The sequence below is a fragment of the Schistocerca americana genome, chromosome 6 (genome assembly GCF_021461395.2).
Source record: "Schistocerca americana isolate TAMUIC-IGC-003095 chromosome 6, iqSchAmer2.1, whole genome shotgun sequence".
In the NCBI taxonomy this organism is placed as follows: domain Eukaryota; kingdom Metazoa; phylum Arthropoda; class Insecta; order Orthoptera; family Acrididae; genus Schistocerca; species Schistocerca americana.
Window position 1 is genome coordinate 41,108,104 of NC_060124.1, and position 24,770 is coordinate 41,132,873.

The window sequence follows — 24,770 nt, forward strand, 5'->3', positions numbered from 1 at the left end:
TTCAAACTTTCTCTTTCCCTTGCATCAGCGAGAAATCAATGAAATTCAACAATTTTTTCTTCGCACTCCACTGGCATCTTCTGTGACACATTTGTCTTGGTCCAACCGCAAAGCCAATCTCTCTTCATAAATTTTAACATCATGATGTTGATCCAGTAAACCTTTGTTAGTGGATATTGCTTTCATTCAATGAATTATGATTTTTGTAGAAACTGAAATTCCCGCTTGTCTGTTCTCTAAAATCCAAATATCGAGTTCTGCTTCAAGTTTTGATCATTTAAAAGTTCCACTTCTCAGATTATCTTTACCGTGAGGTACTTTCTTTAAAACATCTCCCTGATTCCGCCAAGTTCTTATCATTTTTTCAGTTGGGGGTGGCCTGAAATACCTTTCTGCAGGCCTGTTTCCATGCTCTTTAGTGTATGCATGGACCTGCAGCTTTAATGCAATAGTACAGCGATGTCATTTTTCATTCATAGTTTACAAATACAACCACAGTACAAGTACAACACAAGACGATCTCCACACTGAACACAAGAATAACTGAAGTCTGAACAAACGATAGAAAAACCGTTAACAACTATACAACTGGAATGCTCAAAATTCACAAGGAAGCTAACAATGAATTACTTCAAGCTGAACCATAGAAATTTTGAAGAAACGGAGCTTATAGGTACCTCTCTCAACTGCCTACTGACATATAGGACACATCTAGAATTCTTGACCTACTTTTGAAGGAAAAGAGTGCCCCTTATATGCCAGCAGGTATGGAAGTTAGGATGATATCACAACATGCATGTAGAAGAGTTTCTGAAGCTACAAAGAAATGCAGCTGAGATCCGGCACGTGTCTGGGTCAACATTACGACTTATCTCTGTCGTGGAAAGGATACAAACTGTAGTAATGTTCCAGTTTGATTCTCCAACACTGACGAACATTATCAATATTGTCACAACTTGGGATCTGACATCAAAAGCCACATCCACACCAGCCGTGCTGCACAAAACCGAGGACAGAAGTTCAGTGCAGCATGGCACATATAGGGTGGACTTCAAATTGTTCCACTCTGCACGTCAGTGAACAAGTTTCGTGCAGCATCAATACATCAAAGGAAATGTTTGGATGACATATCTCATTTTCCATTATTATTGACACACGCAGGCACAATGGAACATTGCTGTGCATTCACAAACATTCTGCGCTGTTCTGTGTTTTTTTTTTTTACACTGCACTTAGTGGTGTGTCATGTGTGGATATGGCTGAATATTTTGCCATTTGTGAATAAAACAGTGTGTCATCTTTCATAAATGTAATAAAATGTTAAATAGAATTGCTCTGTTAAACACATCATCAGCATAAAATACTATTAGTATCATGTCTGCTAAGTCAGTCTCCTCATTAGCAAGTATTATTGTGTATATAGTGGTGTAAAACCCTGTGCTATTTTGTCTTCTTGTACTGACTGGAGGAGAATTTCTATAGTTACACTGAACTTTTCATCTTTTACCTTTTTTGCTTAAGTTTAAATTTACAAAACACCTTCGAAAAATACACTTCAAATCCTGTATTACAGGCTTTTGACTCACCTATTAACCATGTACGACAATGAATTGAAATTATACTTTTGTTGAAACTTACACTGCTACACGCAAAATATGAAAAAAAAAAAAATAATTCTATAACAATATACATATTGTCTCTAAAACATGGAACTTATGTATGCTGTCAAAAAGTGATCATTTTATTCATAATCAAAAATGTTCAATTGCATAATCCAAAGACCTTAACAACTGAGATATTCTGTAGCTAATAAAGTTATTATAATTGACAACTTTATTTATATTTAGAGGTTATCTTCTTTTTGTCTACATTATTGACATTTATAATGCACATCTGAAAAGTGAATCTCATTAACTAAATACATTCCACTACCAACAAGGTGACAGAACAACTTTCAAAGTACAATCTGTACAATATTAGAAAAACAAAGAACCTGTACAACACAAAGCAATAGGAACTAGTAGTCAACCACATCAGTAATGAAATCCATTCTGCATGGAGTATATCATAAATAAATTACAGAAAGTAAAACATTGTCAACAAGATATTAAATAATATTTGCTTGTAACAATTATTTTTAACTAATAGGTGAAATGTTGTCTTTTCATATGGACATTGTTCACATGACTTTTTTCTGTACAATAAATTGTATGTGTTAACTGTAAATAAAAAATGACTTCACTTGTAAAATTGCTCCTATCAGTGATACCAAAACCATATTCTATTTAACATATTTCAGACAACAATTTTACTGCTATGTTACTGTTATTATCCACCAAAACTAAAACAACCTGAAGGCAATCACTCATAATCATGACAAATATGCGGAATAAACACAAAAATTTTTCATCTTTCCTTTCGTCTTTGTCTCTCTGCCATGTATCACTTTGAAAGCTACAGTGCCATTATACATGCATGGACCCTGTGTAATGGCACATGGGGGGAAATGCCAGGCTGTGTTATAATTTCTTAGATTCCTGGGAAGCACTCACACTTCATTTCTTACAGCAACAGCTACAATTGCCTAGTCTGTATGACAAGTATAGTTTTGCATCGAATAATACATTCATTCTTGTAAGTAAGTTATCTTAAGAACTGTAATTTGACAACAGTACAGAAAATTTAACATAATAATATGTGATTCTAAATAGCTTACAGCAAATCTGTCATGATTCTTTTGCAAATATAATTTAAAAGCATTTTCTTTCCACTACGCTACTGCAAATAAGGAGCTGCAATACTTGCATTAATGATGTAATTCTCAAAGAGAAAAGGATTTGAATCTACAGGTATACTTCTTTCTAGACCACACAGGAATATTTTATGAAGCTGGGTAGAGTCCCAATACAAACAAGACTGAAAACAGAAAAAAATATCGCTTAACAAAATTACAAATCAAACAGTAAACATACAAAATATTTTCATTGCGCTACAATCGACAAATGGGGATTCAAAGAAACTACAATATTTCATAAAGCAAAATAAACATTTTTGTGCAAAAATATATGTGTGAAACATGACATGACAGATACACTTATTTATTGCATATTTTATCTACTGACATCAGGTGATCTTTTATTAATACACTGTGAAACACATCACTACAGCCTAGGGGCATTTAGTAGGCTGCTGCAAGGCAAATGTAGTGTCTAATCAAATGTTTGTAGGAGATACACAGATATAAATGTTGTGAAATACTGCTAACAATAAGAGTAGATGTAAAAGTTGTTCTGTTTTAATATACAACTAATTAAATCAATGAATATCAGCCTTGAAGTCACTAATACCAAGATTATTCTCTGAAAGCCAAACAATTCCAACCATTTTAAAAGGTCACCAATTCTACACCTAATGAAATAGTAGTATGTGAAAAAACCTACTGATGAGGTGGAATAAATTAGTATTTCGTTTAAAGGCACAGAGAGAAGGAAGATATGCTCATTGAACATAAGCTGCCGCATACAAAAATGATGGTAAATCACAATGCCAGATCTCTTCCTTATCTTCAGTGTGTCTATTGGCAGACAGCAACTAATTTAACGGTTAAATGAGATGGTCAAAAATGAAAGAAGACAGATAAAATTGTTACATTAACATAAACTGCGTATTAGGAAAACGGCTTTTGACTGTACGGAATTATTATTTTGTTGTTCAATACCTCAGAAGCAAAACAAATTAGAGTCAGAAAAAGATGAGAAGAACAATTAGATTAATCTACAGTAGTATCCAGCAGAATGGAAATCAATCTCTGTCTTTCATTTCCCAGGTGATTAGGGAATCTCTATTGAGAACACCTATATTTTAAGATAAAGGTAATGAGACACACTCGAAGTTTAACTTTAGAAAAGGTATGCTGTGCACCAACCAGGTTTTCTTACTCTTACTACACTCTTAACATTATAACGTCATATTCACAATAGTTCCACCAATTTATGATGTTGAGCATATTTCTGGTAATGTGCCAGTTCTGAAATCTTTATGCGTTTATTTTTATGTTGCATTCTATGCTACTGATAGCTCAAAAAGGTAGAAGAAGACTACATAGTGTCTGCCAACTGTCCTAGTATTGAGTACCACAGCAGTAGACACTTTCTAATGCATTAGTTTCTATCCAGAACATGCTAGGAAAATGAGATCCATACATAGTTCTCTCATGTGAAGGGCAGCAAATCTGCTTGAGAATGAAATATATACCAGCAGCGAAACAACAGGTGTTGCAATAATTGGAAGCACTAATATTTAAAAAATTAATAGTATCTGCACTCCTTTCCCACCCCCCCACCCCCCTCTCTCCAACAAAAGAATACTCAAGATCTACCCTTTCTTCATGTAATGAAAGAGGCATAAATTTTCATTAAAAAATTCAAGTTTTTAAACTATAAAATGTAAAAATCTTACATAACTAATTACATTAAAATAGGATATTATTATTAACTGAAAGATAAATATGTGAAAAATTGATAACATGAATTAAATTCGCTCCAGACTTGAGCGAATAAAAATTATTTACAGAAACTTTATTGGTGCTTGATGTCAAAGCCATAAAAGATAACTTCACAAAAGAATGTGTCAATATTTTTAATCTAATATAAATAAAACATAAAATATTGGCATTTTTTCTAGTCTGAAAAAGTATAAATTAATGCAACTCTCAAAATATCACTGTAATTTAATTGCTGTTCTCCAGAAATGCTACCAAATCCATGATAACCAGTGTAGACACACTGAGGAGCATTCAAATACCTAGTCTATTAAACACCTTTTTCCATGTAATCAGTTACGAACTCTGGTGCTTAGCAAAATCAAGACATTCTTTTTGGGATTCTATAAGCTGGAAAAATTATATGAATTATTTCTGTTTACTGAATAGACTACACAATTATGGGCTTCATTTCCTCTCTCTCAAAAACCCACTCCTTGCAAGAATGACCTTCATGCTATCAGAGACTACAATAAATATGTTTTAAAGAATTGTTCAAAATATTCTGAATAGTGTAATCCTACAGAAACCACAGGCATTTGCCAAATCAAGTTGTACCCTACACATCTATTTATTATATTAATTGAATGAGACATCTTTATGTTCAAATTATACCAGTGTTTGAATGAATAAATGTGGTTAAACATCAGCAAATACCCCCAAAAATAAAAAATACTGAGAAAAAATTTTGGACTAATTGCTAAGAAGCTTAATACACAAAGGGATAAAACTACACACACATCCAAATTATTCATGTCTAGTGGATAAGCTTCTATACAATGTAAATTTGAAAAGACACATTACTGACGTATTGCTTAGTATGTTTTTAGTGCCTGAAACTTATTAACATCTGGCAAAAACTGTAATTACCCCATTTCCAATGACAGGGACTGACAATACTTACACACAATGACCAGTTAACTACTATTACTTATTTACCGCCTGCATCTCTAAACAAGGAATATACAAAAAGAACCAACTTCAGTACAAAAAGAAAATGTTCATTGAATAAGTTCTACAAAAACTGTAAAGACCAAAACTCTCTGTAACATCACAAATGAATAAATAAGTGTTAGATAAGTGTTATGAATCTCTAAGTAAATGAGAGATCTAGAGAAATTTATTAACCATACCTATATGATAATGAGTGTAACAGCCATAAATAAATATATATGTATATATATTTTTTACACACCGTCAGTATCTTTCCAGAACAGATATTCTTACAAAACAAAAACTGAAGGCTTAAAATGTAGGAAATAAAATAAATATAAAAATACAAATTACACAAATAAATAAATAAAAGGCATCACTATCACCACCGCTACATAAAAAGTACTTTACTGCATTACTACTTATTGGATAACTATGCAGAACAACTGTTCAAAATATATGGATTTCAATAATACAAGCGGTTGCATAAACAAAAACCACAAGCTGGAAGTGCAACATAAACTAAGGACAGAGGGAACAACCTAAGCCACCATTACATTATACAGCTACAAGTTTGTATATTTATGAGCGAACCTCCTGTTCTATTGCTGCGTTAGCAGTAACAATGCTCTCAGCTGGCGCTGGACTTGGGACTAATGTAGTATCCTGAGGTGCATCGGCATACTGGTCAGTAACTGCAGTTGGGGTTGGTTCTTGGTCTTGCTCTGAAATCTGAATATCCTGCACTGGAGGTACTGTGACATCACCACCTGCACCAGGATCAGGCGCAACACCAATGTCACTGTCCCGTAAGCGGCCACGACCCTTCGACATTCCTTCTGGTGGCGGAACGATAGGAATAGCTGCACGCTGGCGTTTCTGGGCTACAGGCGGTGGCCGTGACATCACTTGTTCTTCTGTGCTATAATATGTGATTCCTTGGGCTTGGAAAAGCTCTGGCGGCTGGCCTGGAGCCTGTTGCAAATAATAAAAATATTACATCATCTACAAATAATCAGTAAACATTTATACACAAACAAGTGATCATTTTAATTTAATTTTCTAGCAACTGATAAACGGCTTATTTCCACAACTTATTGGTTATAGGAAAGGATCAGGTATGAACTATTGTTAGGAGTCACTCAGTAAGCAAACATCTTCAGCATGGCTATAATTTTTCTGGAAACCTGCCCTGAAGTGAGGTCTCCATGCAGCGCAAGGAAGGATGTGCTATCACACAGAGATTTGACATCCCCAATGAGAAGAACAGTTGATCACACATCTAGTATGACAATGTGATTTCTAGACTATGGTAATGAATGTAACTAAGACTTGCAAAGAAAGCAGTCAACACAGTAAAAATGTAAAAAATATTAACATACCATTTTATAGAGCTTTCGAAGGTGACTTAGTTGCCGCAACATGAGGAGTTTTATGAGAAATATTAATGAAGTTATCAATTATGAGAAATAGCTAATCAGCGAAAATACGTAGTTTACAAAGTCAGATCACTATACACTGCATTATCATTCTCTCTATAATTCTAATGACATGTCCACAAGGAACATAAAACAAGGACATTAATTACCTTACTGTTAATCATGCTAACTAAGACAAGTACAGGGAACTGGTGTAGGGCACTATTGTTTCATTCTTTCCGTATTGCCTCAGATATTTTCAAGCAATTCTGAAGTTTTTTCGTCTTTTCACATCCATAAATACTCTTTTCACTTTGACATTTGTCTCTTTTAGTTTAAATCCTATAATTTTCTTCTTCAGTTTCTTGAGATTTTATGTTTTGTTTTGCTGATCTTCCAATCTAACCTTTTTTTTAATGATATCTGGAGTCCTATTTTTTGTGCTGTGTTTTGCAGGCTTGTTGTTGTTGTTGTTGTTGTTGTTGTCTTCAGTCCTGAGACCGGTTTGATGCAGCTCGCCATGCTACCCTATCCTGTGCAAGCTTCTTCATCTCCCAGTACTTACTGCAACCTACATCCTTCTGAATCTGTTTAGTGTATTCATCTCTTGGTCTCCCCCTACGATTTTTACCCGCCCCACTTCCCTCCAAAGCTAAATTTGTGATCCCTTGATGCCTCAGAACATGTCCTACTAACCGGTCCCTCCTTTTTGTCAAGTTGTGCCACAAACTCATCTTCTCCTCAATACTTTTCAGTACCTCCTCATTAGTTACATGATCTATCCATCTAATCTTCAGCATTGTTCTGTAGCACCACATTTCGAAAGCCTTTATTCTCTTCTTGTATAAACTATTTATAGTCCATGTTTCACTTCCATACATGGCTACACTCCATACAAATACTTTCAGAAACGACTTCCTGACACTTAAATCTATACTCGATGTTAACAAATTTCTCTTCTTCAGAAACGCCTGCCTTGCCATTGCTCAGCATCACCCGACTTAATTTGACTACATTCCATTATCCTCGTTTTGCTTTTGTTGATGTTCATCTTATATCCTCCTTTCAAGACACTGCCCATTCCGTTCAACTGCTCTTCCAAGTCCTTTGCTGTCTCTGATAGAATTACAATGTCATCGGCGAACCTCAAAGTTTTTATTTCTTCTCCATGGATTTTAATACCTACTCCGTATTTCTTTTGTTTGATTTACTGTTTGCTCAATATACAGATTGAATAACATCGGGGACAGGCTACAACCCTGTCTCACTCCCTTCCCAACCAATGCTTCCCTTTGCAGGCTTATTATTTGATTTCTGGTTACTTTCATGTTATTAGCTAGTAACACAAAATCATCTGTGAATCCCAAGCAATTTAAGTTTATTTGATCTCTCCTGGTCACAATCTGTATTGCCATAGGATTTTTCTTGTACGTACCATTCTGTCATCAAGTATTCCAGAGCACAGGTGAAGAGTACTGGTAATAGACTATAATCCCATCTTAGCTCTTCTTTAATTTTAAATGGCTCAGACAGTTCTCCTCTGAATTTTGGGAGGGTTTATTTACCATTTTAAAATCAGGGATGTAGTCAAAATTTTTTTTAATGTTTCTGATTTTGTAGATCCGTGAATACAATGACAGGTTTTCTGAAATCTTACACAGGTTATGATTTCTCATTTTTTGACTTCTTTTGTAGATAACAATTACTAATTTTACAGTGATTATTTTTTCCAGATGTGTTCCCCGGGATGTGAATGCTCATTGGTAGTCTTTTAGCTCTTGTTCAAATTGAACTTTACAGCGACTGTATAGAATTCTTAACAATACTTCATATGTGCAATCCAAGAGGGAAATCCCTTGGTTGTTACTGGGATTAGTTTTTTCCTCCTTTTTTGTATAATGTAAGCAGTCCAATGTTCTGATTGTTCTTCAGATTTTCAGTGCAGCAGTGTAATATATCTTCGCTTGTTCTGTTGCATGTTTCAACAGTTCTGCAAATGTTTGATCTTCTCTTCATCCCTTGTTGGTCTTGAGCTCTCTCAAAGTTTTGCAGACTTCAAAGATTGTTGGTGGGTTTATATTTTCAGGTGGTGTTTTTATTGGGATTTCTGTGTTTATCTGAAGGGATGTGTCCTAATTCCCCCATTGCACAAATTAAGGCTACAACACAAATTTAAAGAACTATTTCCTTTCTGCAAGCTATAAGGGAATACAAAATTGTGTAAGCATGCCTCCTCCAAAGAGTTCTGAAGCAACTCTATCACAAAACTGGGGAATACCAAACGAGCTTCTGCACTAGTGAAAACTGTATTGAACAAATATTCAGTTTAAAAACAGGAACAGTTCGATCGTATTCTCCTTTGTGGATGGACTTAATGAAGGTGTGTGATTCAGTCAATAGGCAGTCCCTTCTTATCATCCTCAAAGAACAATGACTCCACCCAAAAACACTCAATTCATCAAACAAATACTAATCAATACAACCTCTATAGCAAAATTCATGGGTGTTGTGTCAGAACTATTGCTGATCAAAATCAATGTTTGGCAGGGAGTGGTCTGTCTCCTATCATCTTTAATCTGGTTTTGGGCCGTAATCTGAGAGTGGGAAAAAGAACTTAAAAACAAAACTATTGAAAACCTGTACAACCTGGTAGACGTAAAAGTGACATCCCAATTTCTTGTCCAACTTTCGCAAATGACCCAGCAATACTAGCAGACAATGAGATGACTGCAATTAAAAAGACAGAAACTCTCAAGCAATTGACTGAAAGAGTTGGCTTTCAAGTATTCCTCCAAATAACCGGGTACAGCTGATCAAAAGCTGATCACAAAATAAGGACAAAGAGAGAAAGTTCAATACTTGTATTTGAGAGAAATCCTTGAATCTACAAGGCAGAGAGAAAATGGCACAAAAAATTTGAATGCAAAAGCTTAGGAGAGCTTACAGCACAATCTACTACACCTATAGTGAGAAACTTATGTCCATACACATGAAAATCAGGCACTATGATACAGTTACTAAACCTGAAGTCTTGTACATTAGTGAAATTCTTCATTCCACAGAAAAGGTGATCTGGAAGATATCCTAAAAGGACAATGCAAAATTCTGAAAGACATTCAGCCCCAGAAGAACAGAAGATGGTTTCAGATTATAATGCCAAAAAACAAACCAAACAACTAATAAAATCTCACAACAGATGTCAGAAAAAGAAGACTGAAGTTTTATGGACATGTTACTGGCAATATGTAAAATATGGCATTCTTCAGAATGCCTATGTAATGTATATGAAATGTCTAAAATTGAATGTCAAAATAAGAACAAGATTGATTTTTATACACTGACAAGGCATTGTATACTTAGCTGGATTTTCTCCTGGCAACGTATATAATACGCCAAATTCTGCCTTTTTCTTCCCCTCACCACTACTGTTTGTGGTGGTGTTCGGGTCTTTGTTTAACGGTTGCGAAGACAGCTTATTGTCGTACGACGTTCAACTAACACGCCACAGATATCACTATACTAGTTCTCCAGTGTATAGCATCTGGCTGAAGTTCCACAGATGCTCTCCTCTCATCCTACCCTGTTGTTCTTGTATCACCATGTCAGGAGAGAGTGTAGTCCTAAGACAGGAATCACGCCATGCTGACATGCAACAACGGTTCTGCGATGAATTATCTCGAGTAAGAGCCAATGCTACTAAAAACTGTGGTTTCCTAACCGAAACCAGTTACCAAAAGTTAGACTATGATGTGAGAAAGGCTAAGATGACCATGAAGAAGGAACAGCGGGACTATCATCTGCCGAAACACTATGACGTAATGATGGTCGAGAAAAAGACTTAGTTGGTCTAATCCGTTAGAGATGGTATGAGTGCTACTGAAACTTATGTTGTGAACTCCTAGTTATCTGACATACTCCATAAGGGCCATTTGGCTGTTGGTCATGGAAGGCAGGACAGGATGTTGGAAGAACTTTCGCCGAAGTATAAGAACATTACCCATATGATACTGAGCTGCACGTTCACCTCTGTGAGCCTTGGCAGAACAAGCAAAAAGGTTTTGTGTAGTCAAGCCAATGTTTTTTTCAGAATTCAGCCGCTGTTGTCAGGTTAATCTCATCGATTTTGAGTCCAATCCTGATATATATCACATGTTCTCTACTGCTTCCATGATGTGGGAGAAGCAGTGGACCACAAAACATACGATTTTCATCCACCAAACACTACTGGTATTCTCAGTGGGAAATGCAATATCCTGATTCTCCAACCAGGCCTGTTAGTTATAATGAAGAATTACCAGAACCAGTGACTCCTGAGAATGTAGTAGTGATTAAAGATGAATACTCCTGTAGGCTGTTTACCACATTGTTTGCAAATTCCCCAGACTGTAGCATCATTGGAGCATCAAGCAATGAAATTATGTCGATGAAATTGTAGGCTACTTCTTCTGCTCACTTGGATTTTAGAGCCCTGAGAACTACAAACATAGTGAGAAGATCTTGGTAGACCATTATAAACTTGTACACTCCTGCTTGGTCTCCTGTGTGTTCCTTGCTGCAAAACAAAACAGAAAATCTCAAGAATACAGCCTACAGGAGTATTGGTCCATCTTGAAGATTGACCATGGTAAGCCACACCACTCAAAGTCAGGGGTGCATCAAAAGAGCAAATCAGGACATTGAAAATACGCTGTGTACTTGGATGCAAGAAAAAAAGCTAGATGCTGAAGTGATGGACTGTGGTTTGTCGAACTTATGAAAAACAGAGCTTTTCATTCTGGGATTAACAAAATGCCATACGAAGCTCTGTTCAGTTGCAAAGCTAGAGTAAGTCTCTTGACATCGTCGTCTTATACAAAAAGTAGAGAGTGGGAAAGAGCTGGAAAAAAACAACAGAGAGGTCACAAACAACACAACACCAGAAAGAAAGACTAGATGAATCAATGCAAGAGGCGCAGCTCCCTGCAGAAGACATAGATGAGAATGCAATCCATGATTGAGTAAACCAACACAGTGATGAAGCCATGATTATTGAAGAGCCTTCCATTTCTGTAGTCACCGAAGACCCCCTTTATATATATATATATATATATATATATATTATATAAAACAAAGATGAGGTGACTTACCGAACAAAAGCGCTGGCAGGTCGATAGACACACAAACAAACACAAACACACACACAAAATTCAAGCTTTCGCAACAAACTGTTGCCTCATCAGGAAAGAGGGAAGGAGAGGGGAAGACGAAAGGAAGTGGGTTTTAAGGGAGAGGGTAAGGAGTCATTCCAATCCCGGGAGCGGAAAGACTTACCTTAGGGGGAAAAAAGGACAGGTATACACACGCACATATCCATCCACACATACAGACATAAGCAGACATATTTAAAGACAATATATATATATATATATATATATATATATAAAGACAATATATATATATAAAGACAATATATATATATATATATATATATATATATACACAGGTAGGATGAGAGGAGAGCATATATATATATATATATATATAAAGACAATATATATATAATTTTTCCCACGTGGAATGTTTCCTTCCATTATATATATATATATATATATCACACGACAAAAGTGTGACCGAAACATTCATGCCATCTGTGCATTTCTCCTAAAGACAATGAGCGTGACAAGTAGAAGGTTATGGGGTTGTCATTTCATACAGTGTTTGCTTCACTATTGAGAACGCTATTGAAAGTAAAACGGAGTCAAAACTGAACCTTGAGGTTTAAGTCACGAAATGATAAGGATTATTACAAAAAAGTTCCTCCTGTGCCTTTTGGTACCAATGTGAAAGTTTTGAATCCCGATGTTGACAAAGGGCAGGGTGACTCATTCAATCTGTTTGCATTTGTGAACCACACAGAAAATAGCTTTTACCAACTTGGAACCACAGGAGGAATCTTGAAGCAACTCTTTTCAAGATCAGAATTCACTGTATGTACAAAGAACTCAATGAGAATTGAAGACGTTCCTGACCACAAAATAACTCTCCAATCTGCAGCTAATCAGTCCCCAGAAAGTGGCCAATGATCATGCAACATGAAATGCCAAAATATGATGCGCCTCTGTGTGAAAAAGAAAATTAAGTGCAATTGAAAATGTCATTCAAGCCTTCCCTGCTGCAACAAATGGGTCATGCCAGTTCTTCTTTGTGTTTTATTGGTTAACAACATTCTGTTCACATTCTTCAGAATTGAATGTACAAGATCAAATTGCCAATATTTAAAACAATCTTTTGTGAAGAAGAAAAGAGAGTACTTCAATCTTAGTTCTGCTTTCTTTGTTTTCCAATAAGAATATCCTATGCTTTGTTTCAGTTTTGTTCTTTGGGTTTTGTATTAATCAATAAAGGCATCTCATCTTGTGCCCTTTTAACACTTTTCGTAAATGGTACTGGTCATTCTGTACAATGCCTAAGAATTTTATAGAACACTTAGTAAAAGCATATAACATTTTCACAAACAACTTATACTTCACAGTTTGCCTAAAACCTATGCATTCTATAGAATACCGGGTTTGCATACAATGCCAGTAACTGACATATCCATAGATTCCCAAAAAATCCACAGATTCCCAAAAACAAGACTCACTCACTAAACTGCAACATACTTAGAACAACTCAGACCCATACCCTGGTTCCAACAGGTTAAAAACAATTCACAAAATTATCATATAAATCCATGACACATTTTCAACTGAAATTTGTACAGAGAAAAAAATTAGCAAACAAAGTATGGCCAGAGAATGAAATCACCAGCAGACCAGGGACAAAGTGGACTGAAGAATAGAAAAATACCACACAGAAGACTGAAGCCTAATAGCTTTGTGAGATCAGACAGGGTCCAGTCACACTTAATAATAATAATATCTATAACTCAATTAACCATTTCAATCAAAACCAATGAAAACAATGTCCGCAGATTTCCAATTTAATAATAAAGAAAATGTGAGTGTAGAGTGTAGAAATGTATATGAATCCTTTACAACTTTGTGAGGAGGAAAGCTGCTACTCACCATATAGTGGAGATGCTGAGTCGCAGATAGGCACAACAAAAAGACTCTCGCAATTAAAGCTTTTGGCCATTAAGGCCTTTGTCAACACTAGACACACACACACACACACACACACACACACACACACACACACACACACACGGAACTCTCATACATGACTCCAGGCTCAGGCAACTGAAAACCAGTGCATGATGGGAGTGACAACTGGGTGGGGGTCAGGAGGAGGTCGGGTTGGGGTGGTGGAGGGGTAGTATGGTGGGGGTGGTGGACAGTGAAGTGCTGCAGGTCAGACAGAGGGCAGTGGAAAAGGAGAGAAATAAAAACACTGCATGTGGTGGTGGAATGACAGCTGTGTAGTGCTGGAATGGGAACAACCCTGCCTTTGATGGGATATGTGATGTTAGTGACCTGACTGGAGTAGATGGTGATGGGACGATATACGGGACAGGCCTTGTTGGCCGAAAGCTCACTACTGACAGTCTTGCTGTTGTGCCTATCTGTGACTCAGCATCTCCACTATATGGTGAGTAGCAACTTTTCTTCTCATGATACTGTTACATTCCATCCTGGATTTTCCATTGTTTGATTCCTTTGCAATTTTAATATTGTAAATTTTGTAATTATCCTAGATTATTTAAAATGACGCATGTGAGCCAAATGACACTGGCGAGTCAACATAAGATGCCTAAGGTAGACAAGAATGTAGGCAGAAACAATCAAGTTTTCACAACTGTCAGACACGGAACCAGAAAGCCTCACAATTTGCTCGGACTTTTAATTTTTTGCTCAGTTTGGTGTCAGGAATCTGTTTAATTTACCAAACTATTAGACTCAAAAGAATTCTGACATATGAATAGCTTAAATAGGAATGTTTCTAGTAAATGATACAAGTATTTTTTTTTTTTAATTTTATGTGCAGTGGCACTTGTAATTTACTGAACTTTCATGTTGTACAATGACACTGCAGAAGAGGATAACCTCGATTCATGCTGCTAGTGCTCTCAATATGCTGGTATCTGTCTGGCATTGTCCAAGTTACCAATTTGAGACTGTTTACACATTTTTACTGAATCTAAAGTCTGTGGGCATGAAGCAGTTAAGTCTTTACAACATTCTTTTATCTTTGCTGTAGATTCGGTTATCCCAGATTTATTTTTCAACAAATGATGCCAACAGACTTACTGATCTTTCCAGCATGGTGTCCAATATTTCTTAAATACAGGATTATTCTAAATGATGGACCCATTTTCAAAACTTTGTATTTATTCCAGTTGTTGTTGGGTCTTCAGTCCTGAGACTGTTTTGATGCAACTCTCCATGCTACTCTATCCTGTGCAAGCTTCTTCATCTCCCAGTACCTACTGCAGCCTTTATCCTTCTGAATCTGCTTAGTGTATTCATCTCTTGGTCTCTCTCTACGATTTTTACCCTCCATGCTGCCCTCCAATACTAAATTGGTGATCCTTCGATGTCTCAGAACATGTCCTACCAACCGATCCCTTCTTCTAGTCATGTTGTGCCACAAGCTCCTCTTCTCCCCAATTCTATTCAATACCCCCTCATTAGTTATGTGATCTACCCATCTAATCTTCAGCATTCTTCTGTAGCACCACATTTCGAAAGCTTCTATTCTCTTCTTGTCTAAACTATTTATCATCCACGTTTCACTTCCATACATGGCTACAAATACTTTCAGAAACGACTTCCTGACACATAAATCGATACTCGATGTTAACACATTTTTCTTCTTCAGAAACGCTTTCCTTGCCATTGCCAGTCTACATTTTATATCCTCTCTACTTCGAGCATCATCAGTTATTTTGCTCCCCAAATAGCAAAACTCCTTTACTACTTTAAGTGTCTCATTTGCTAATCTAATTCCTTCAGCATCACCCGACTTAATTCGACTACATTCCATTATCCTCGTTTTGCTGTTGTTGATGTTCATCTTATACCCTCCTTTCAAGACACTGTCCATTCCGTTCAACTGCTCTTTCAAGTCCTTTGCTGTCTCGGACAGAATTACAATGTCATCGGAAAACCTCAAAGTTTTTATTTCTTCTCCATGGATTTTAATACATACTCCAAACTTTTCCTTTGTTTCCTTTATTGCTTGCTCAATATACAGTTTGAATAATATCGGGGATAGGCTACAACCCTGTCTCACTCCCTTCCCAACCACTGCTTCCCTTTCACACCCCTCAACTCGTATGACTGCCATCTGCTTTCTGTACAAATAGTAAATAGCCTTTTGCTCCCTGTATTTTACCCCTGCCACCTTCAGAATTTGAAAGAGAGTATTCAAATCAACATTGTCAAAAGCTTTCTCTAAGTCTACAAATGCTAGAAACGTAGGTTTGCCTTTCCTTAATCTTTCTTCTAAGATAAGTCGTAGGGTAAGTATTGCCTCACTTGTTCCAACATTTCTACGGAATCCAAACTGATCTTCCCCGAGGTCAGCTTCTATCAGTTTTTCCAATTGTCTGTAAAGAATTCGCATTAGTATTTTGCAGCTGTGACTTATTAAACTGATATTTCGGTAATTTTCACATCTGTCAACACCTGCTTTCTTTGGGATTGGAATTATCATATTCTTCTTGAAGTCTAAGGGTATTTCGCCTGTCTCATACATCTTGCTCACCAGATGGTAGAGTTTTGTCAGGACTGGCTCTCCCAAGGCTTTCAGTAGTTCTAATGGAATGTTGACTACTCCGGGGACCTTGTTTCGACTCAGGTCTTTCAGTGGTTTGTCAAACTCCTCATGCAGTATCATATCTCCCATCTCATCTTCATCTACATCCTCTTCCATTTCCATAATATTGTCCTCAAGTACATCGCCCTTGTATAGACCCTCTATATACTCTTTCCACCTTTCTGCTTTCCCTTCTTTGCTTATAACTGGGTTTCCATCAAAGCTCTTGATATTAAGCTCTTGATATTCATGCAAGTGGTTCTCCTTTCTCCAAAGGTCTCTTTAATTTTCCTGTAGGCAGTATCCATCTTACCCCTAGTGAGATAAGCCTCTACATCCTTACATTTGTCCTCTAGCCATGCCAGCTTAGCCATTTTGCACTTCCTGTCGATCTCATTTTTGAGACGTTTGTATTCCTTTTTTCCTGCTTCATTTGCTGCATTTTTATATTTTCTCCTTTCATCAATTAAATTCAATATTTCTTCTGTTACCCAAGGGTTTCTACTAGCCCTCGTCTTTCTACCTATTTGATCCTCTGCTGCCCTCACTATTGCATCCCTCAAAGCTACCCATTCTTCTTTTACTGTATTTCTTTCCCCCATTCCTGACAGTTGTTCCCTTATGCTCTCCCTGAAACTCTGTACAACCTCTGGTTCTTTCAGTTTATCCAGGTCCCATCTTCTTAAATTCCCACCTTTTTGCAGTTTCTTCAGTTTTAATCTACAGCTCATAACCAATAGATTGTGGTCAGAGTCCACAACTGCCCCTAGCAATGTTTTACAATTTAAAACCTGGTTCCTAAATCTCTGTCTTACCATTATATAATCTATCTGATACCTTTTAGTATCTCCAGGGTTCTTCTATGTATACAACCTTCTTTCATGATTCTTGAACAAAGTGTTAGTTATGATTAAGTTATGCTCTGTGCAAAATTCTACCAGACGGCTTCCTGTTTTATTTCTTAGCCCCAATCCATATTCACCTACTATGTTTCCTTCTCTCCCTTTTCCTACTGACGAATTCCAGTCACCCATGACTATTAAATTTTCGTCTCCCTTCACTGTCTGCATAATTTCTTTTATTTCATCATACATTTCTTCAATTTCTTCGTCTTCTGCAGAGCTAGTCGGCATATAAACTTGTACCACTGTGGTAGGCGTGGGCTTCGTACCTATCTTGGCCACAATAATGCGTTCACTATGCTGTTTATAGTAGCTTACCCATACTCCTATTTTTTTTTATTCATTATTAAACCTACTCCTGCATTACCCCTATTTGATTTTCTATTTATAACCCTCTATTCACCTGACCAAAAGTCTTGTTCCTCCTGCCACCGAACTTCGCTAATTCCCACCATATCTAACTTTAACCTATCCATTTCCCTTTTTAAATTTTCTAACCTACCTGCCCAATTAAGGGATCTGATATTCCACGCTCCGATCCGTAGAACACCAGTTTTCTTTCTCCTGATAATGACGTCCTCGAGTAGTCCCCGCCCGGAGATCCGAATGGGGGACTATTTTACCTCCAGAATATTTTACCCAAGAGGACGCCATCATCATTTAACCATACAGTAAAGCTGCATGCCCTCGGGAAAAATTACGGCTGTAGTTTCCCCTTGCTTTCAGCCGTTCGCAGTACCAGAACAGCAAGGCCATTTTGGTTAGTGTTACAAGGCCAGATCAGTCAATCATCCAGACTGTTGCCCCTGCAACTACTGAAAAGGCTGCTGCCCCTCTTCAGGAACCACACGTTTGTCTGGCCTCTCAACAGATACCCCTCCGTTGTGGTTGCACCTACGGTACGGCTATCTGTATCGTTGAGGCACGCAAGCCTCCCCACCAACGGCAAGGTCCATGGTTCATGGGTTCCAGTACAAACGAGCTTTATATCAATGAAAAGAGGAATTTTTAAAATTTCTTTCATGATGTTTGATATCAATTTAAAACTTTCAAGAATCTGTCAGACATCATCCTCTGAGACACACAGTCTGTCTGTGCTTTTTCATTTGCACACACTCCCAGTCTGCTTAAACTGCTTAAACCAACAGCTAATGCTTTTGCGAGTTGGTGGCTGAATACCGCTGCACTGCAATTTGCAACTCACTTTCCACGAAGTCAAGAATGCAGAAAACCTCCTGCTCCATAGTCGCCATCTCACGCACAACTGACAGTGGAATGGAATGGTGGCCCTATTGCTACACAAACTCTACTGGCCACTTCTGAAACCATCACTGCCCGCCTGCCGCCTCCCCCTCCCTCCCGGCCATGAATATTTGCTTTAATTGTATGGTGCAGAAAGACTGAGAAAGTTGTATACATTTATTATATTTGTCTCATTCATAAACATGCTTTTGCAGTTTCTGAATAAAAGTCCGACATCTTGTTTCTTGAAACTAGCTTGTGCTTGAATTTTTACCGAAGATCAAAATTTGCAAGGCTCTTCCATTGGCTTTAATCCCACCTTCCATGAGCCCTTTCTACACAACACTGCATAGCAATCTTTTGGGCTTTTTGAACTGATCCATTATATACATGCTCTCCATACACTAATTTTTACTCTATTAAATTTCATTTCTAGCACAAAATCTGCTGTGACCTGTCCTTGGAATTTTCTTGGGTGATATCATCTAAACAACTAAAAATTGCAGCAATAAGCCAAATTTCACTTTGAGAAGTGAAGACTACAGAAATGCAGACATAAGAAACAGACAATACATACAGAGCATTACAGATTCTGAATCATTCTTACAGAATAAAGGAAGATTTAGAATTTAATCTCTTGTCGTCAAAAAAGTCACTACATATTGGAGTATTAGCTATACCTGGACAAGGATGGGAAAGGTAATGATTTTATTCTAGCTAAAATAATAATTCCAACATTGCCTGAAATGATTCAGTGAAACAAAAGAAACCTAACTCTGGGTGTTCACACAGGGATATGAACACTGTTCTGTTTAAATGAGAGTCCAGTATCTCAACTACTGTACCATCAAGTTTTTGAGTCTTTAGACTAAAAGTAATATCAAATATGCTTATTATCCCTGATGGGGTAATCTACATCTACATCTATATTGATACTCCGCAAGCCACCCAACGGTGTGTGGCGGAGGGCACTTTACGTGCCACTGTCATTACCTCCCTTTCCTGTTCCAGTCGCGTATGGTTCGCGGGAAGAACGACTGTCTGAAAGCCTCCGTGCGCGCTCTAATCTCTCTAATTTTACATTCGTGATCTCCTCGGGAGATATAAGTAGGGGGAAGCAATATATTCGATACCTCATCCAGAAACGCACCCTCTCGAAACCTGGCGAGCAAGCTACACCGCGATGCAGAGCGCCTCTCTTGCAGAGTCTGCCACTTGAGTTTGTTAAACATCTCCGTAACGCTATCACGGTTACCAAATAACCCTGTGACGAAACGCGCCGCTCTTCTTTGGATCTTTTCTATCTCCTCCGTCAACCTGATCTGGTACGGATCCCACACTGATGAGCAATACTCAAATATAGGCCGAACGAGTGCTTTGTAAGCCACCTCCTTTGTTGATGGACTACATTTTCTAAGGACTCTCCCAATGAATCTCAATCTGGTACCCGCCTTACCAACAATTAATTTTATATGATCATTCCACTTCAAATCGTTCCGCACGCATACTCCCAGATATTTTACAGAAGTAACTGCTACCAGTGTTTGTTCCGCTATCATATAATCATACAATAAAGGATCCTTCTTTCTATGTATTCGCAATACATTACATTTGTCTATGTTAAGGGTCAGTTGCCACTCCCTGCACCAAGTGCCTATCCGCTGCAGATCTTCCTGCATTTCGCTACAATTTTCTAATGCTGCAACTTCTCTGTATACTACAGCATCATCCGCGAAAAGCCGCATGGAACTTCCGACACTATCTACTAAGTCATTTATATATATTGTGAAAAGCAATGGTCCCATAACACTCCCCTGTGGCACGCCAGAGGTTACTTTAACGTCTGTAGACGTCTCTCCATTGAGAACAGCATGCTGTGTTCTGTTTGCTAAAAACTCTTCAATCCAGCCACACAGCTGGTCTGATATTCCGTAGGCTCTTACTTTGTTTATCAGGCGACAGTGCGGAACTGTATCGAACGCCTTCCGGAAGTCAAGAAAGATAGCATCTACCTGGGAGCCTGTATCTAATATTTTATGGGTCTCATGAACAAATAAGGCGAGCTGGGTCTCACACGATCGCTGTTTCCGGAATCCATGTTGATTCCTACATAGTAGATTCTGGGTTTCCAGAAATGACATGATACGCGAGCAAAAAACATGTTCTAAAATTCTACAAGAGATCGACGTAAGAGATATAGGTCTATAGTTTTGCGCATCTGCTCGACGACCCTTCTTGAAGACTGGGACTATCTGTGCTCTTTTCCAATCATTTGGAACCCTCCGTTCCTCTAGAGACTTGCGGTACACGGCTGTTAGAAGGGGGCAAGTTCTTTCGCGTACTCTGTGTAGAATCGAATTGGTATCCCGTCAGGTCCAGTGGACTTTCCTCTATTGAGTGATTCCAGTTGCTTTTCTATTCCTTGGACACTTATTTCGATGTCAGCCATTTTTTCGTTTGTGCGAGGATTTAGAGAAGGAACTGCAGTGCGGTCTTCCTCTTCTGCAGCATAATCATTTTTAATCTTTATTGGTTTCGAGGATTGTGAACCTACTGCTATTTGCACAAGATGGAGATACTTAACATGGCTACCCCTACTATTTCACAAAGAAACTAGAACAAGGTTTTAACAACTAATAGCACAATGGGACAGGGGCTATGTAAACATCGCATGACATACAAGATACCATGCTGGTTGCTTTCACAACCACAATGTATAATGTTTGGCACCCTTTTTTGAACAAAGAAAGGGATATTGGCATTTAAAGTCAGTCAATGAGGAGGTCACTTACACAGATGTTTAGTGAATATTTTAACAAGCATCATTATCACTATACTCTTCTTAACATACGAGTCATTCCACGTCAAAGGGATCAATATTAAAAAGTGTTCCCACTTGACCCTCTCCAAATTTAATGAAATTTGGTGTGAAGGTTCTATATGGTCTTTGATGGTTATATAGCAAATTTCAGTCCAGTATCTTCAATGGTTGAAGTTTTAGGGGCTTTTAAAGAGAGGCTACTCATCTTCACATCACATAAGAAGGTGCAAATGTGCCAAGTTTGCTAGGCTTTTTTAAAAGTTCTAGCAGACATTTGATCATTTGCTTTAATACACATAGACAACTTTTTATGCTGAATCACACCTTGGCAAAAATTAGGGATTTAGCTTTGTGATGGCATTGGGGAAACAGCAAAAACATTAGAAGCCCGTGCTAGTCTGCAGAGGCCCTTAGATAACCAAATATTGATTTCCTATGATTTATTCAAATTCCGCGATGTGAGTATTCCATGCATAAAGTTTTTATGTCCCAAATGAAGAGACTGAAAAAATTCAGCCTGATCAAGAAACAAGGTTTGCCATGGGACATACAATACCTGGAACAAGAGAAAGTCATAAATTTAAGCCAATTAATTGTAATCAGCTCAGAGTAAGCAGAGTTTCCAATGATGCTACAGCATTCACAGTTCATGCCTTCGAAGCAGATGAAGCAACTCCAGCAATCTCTATTGCAAGTTTACAACCAGGACAATGTGTTGCATGTATGTATGTATGATAATTTTTGGTGGGTTGGAAATGTGTGTAAAGTTTAACATGAACAACAAGATGTCCTCATCAGCTTTATGCACCCACATGGTTCTGCTCACTCCTTCCACTGGCCAGCTGCTAAAGACACCTGCTGGATTCCTGAGCAATATATTTTCATGACTTTTTAGAAGCACCACCATCATCATCATCATCATCATCATCATCATCGTCATCATAACCATCAGGAAGACAATACAGTTATCCACAATCTGCCCTTGAAAAATTGTAGAACTGTTTAACCAAAAATGGAACTGACTCTTGGCATTTTTGTTTTGCAAATTTGCTGTGTAGTGTTCACAGTTGATTTTATGACGTGTTAAAGTAATGTTTAAAACTGATTTATACACTGGAATTTAAAAAAAAATTAATTATAGGACTTAATCAGCAAAATATTTCACTTTTCAATCTTCTAGAAGTGCTAAAATAATAACTTGTGAAACATATTCTTACTCATCAAGATCCAGAAATCAAACAATATAGCTTGGAAAGCTTGAACCATACTCTCTCCAACTGAAGCAAGGAAAAAAAAAGCATTGAACAAAACACAGTTCAGATACTGCCCCCCCCCCCCCCTTCTGAAAATACCCAAAAATTTGCATGTAGAAAATTTTGGCCAAATTTGGAGAAGCTTATCTTTTCATCTAGGCATCCAATTTTAATTACATTTGATTCATATATAGAAATCACAGTTAGGAATAACCCTCTGAAGTTTTGGTGTGATTGGTTCATATGAAAAGTAGCAATGGTCAGTCAAACATTGGCTCTCGGAATAGTGCACTGAATTTTTTAGCCACTTTAGAGGCTTGTATCTGTATTTAGGTGTGGCTAAATCCCTATTTTTTGCCATGGTGAGATTCAGCATAAAAAGTTTTCTATGTATATTAAAGCAAATGATCAAATGTCTGCTATAAATTTTAAAAAAGCCTAGCAAACTTGGTACATTTGCACCTTTGCACGTGATGCGAAGATGAGTAGCCTCTCTTTAAAAACCCCTAAAAATTCAACTACTGAAGACACTGGACTGAAATTTGGTGTACAACCACCTAAGACCATATAGAACCTTCACACCAAATTTCATTAGATATGGAGAGGGACGAGTGGGGACCCCTAGTCCCCTTGACGTGGAATGACCCATGTGCTAGAGTGTAACACTAAATACAAACACTGAGATGGAATCTAGTGCATCAGAAATGACATTTTATGCACATTCCACCATGTTTTTCATAATCTGAGTGAATTCAGATGTTACCATGTGTAAGTGTAAAGAAAAATAAAATTAAATGGTGAGTAACGTTAATCATCATCATCATCATCATCATCTTGGACAGTTTCTAGCCACTGGCTGGGTCTGTCGGGAACACAAGCCTCTCCATCGTGTTCTGTCTTTCCACCATTCCACCTCTTCCACCTTCGTCCAGTTCTCTCCTCTTCTCGTCACACATTCCTTCACTCCCTTCACCCATCTATCTCTTGGTCTTCCTCTGGGCCTCTTCCCCTCCAGTTGCAGATCAAACATCCTCTTTGGAATTCTTCCCTCATCCATTCTCTTCATGTGTCCATACCACTGCACTCTTGATTTTTCTATCCTGTCCTGTACTGGTTCCTCCTTTAGCCTTTCCCTCACATACACATTTCGCAATCTGTCTCGTCTTGTTACACTCAACCTGCTCCTCTGAAACTTCATTTCACTAGCCTGTATTCTACTTTTGTCGCTTTTGTGCATTACCCATGTCTCACTTCCGTATGCCAATATGGGGACAAAGTAGGTTCGGTATATAATTCCCTTGGATTTCTGTGGCACCTCCTTGCTCCAAATAAGCCCCCTAATGCATTTGTAGAACTGCCCTGCTTTTCTGCACCTTTCATTTATTTCCATTGCGTTTCCCCCCTTACTTTCAATCATGCTTCCCAGGTACTTGAAGTTCTCTACCACTTGTAGTTTTTCCCCTCCACAAGTTATATCCACATTTGGCCTATTCTTCTTCCTTGTTGTGACAATTATTTCACTTTTCTTTGCAGAGAAATGCATTCCATATTGTGCTGCCGTTGCCTCCCATGCATCTAACTGCTCTTGCACCTCCTTCTCGCAATTTCCCCATAACATCAGGTCATCGGCAAAAAGCACTGCTTTCATTTTATGATCTCCAATTGCATCTGATACTTGCTGTAGTATTTCATCCATAACAATAATAAACAATAAAGGTGAAAGTGCACTTCCCTGTCGCAGCCCATTTTCCAGCTTGAACCATGCAGTACGTTCCCTCCCCACTTTCACACAACTCTCACTTCCCTCATACATTTTTCTGACTTTACGTGTTATCTCTTCATCTATCCCTTTTGCGTTCAGCACATCCCAGAGCTTGTCCCTACAGATACTGTCATACACCTTCTCAATATCTAAAAAGGCCA

General features: G+C 37.8%; 1 protein-coding gene across 1 annotated transcript in view; it reads right to left on the reverse strand.

The window, feature by feature from the left end:
• Positions 1-1,720: 1,720 nt before the first annotated feature.
• Positions 1,721-24,770, reverse strand: part of LOC124619343 (protein CASC3-like) — a 110,752-nt gene continuing 87,702 nt past the window's right edge. Inside the window, exons 10-11 of the mRNA XM_047145660.1 lie at positions 6,068-6,448; positions 1,721-2,916 (exon numbers count right to left, since the gene is read on the reverse strand). Coding sequence (XP_047001616.1) covers positions 2,776-2,916; positions 6,068-6,448 — 522 coding nt within the window. The 3' untranslated portion in view covers positions 1,721-2,775. The remainder of the gene's footprint in view (positions 2,917-6,067; positions 6,449-24,770) is intronic.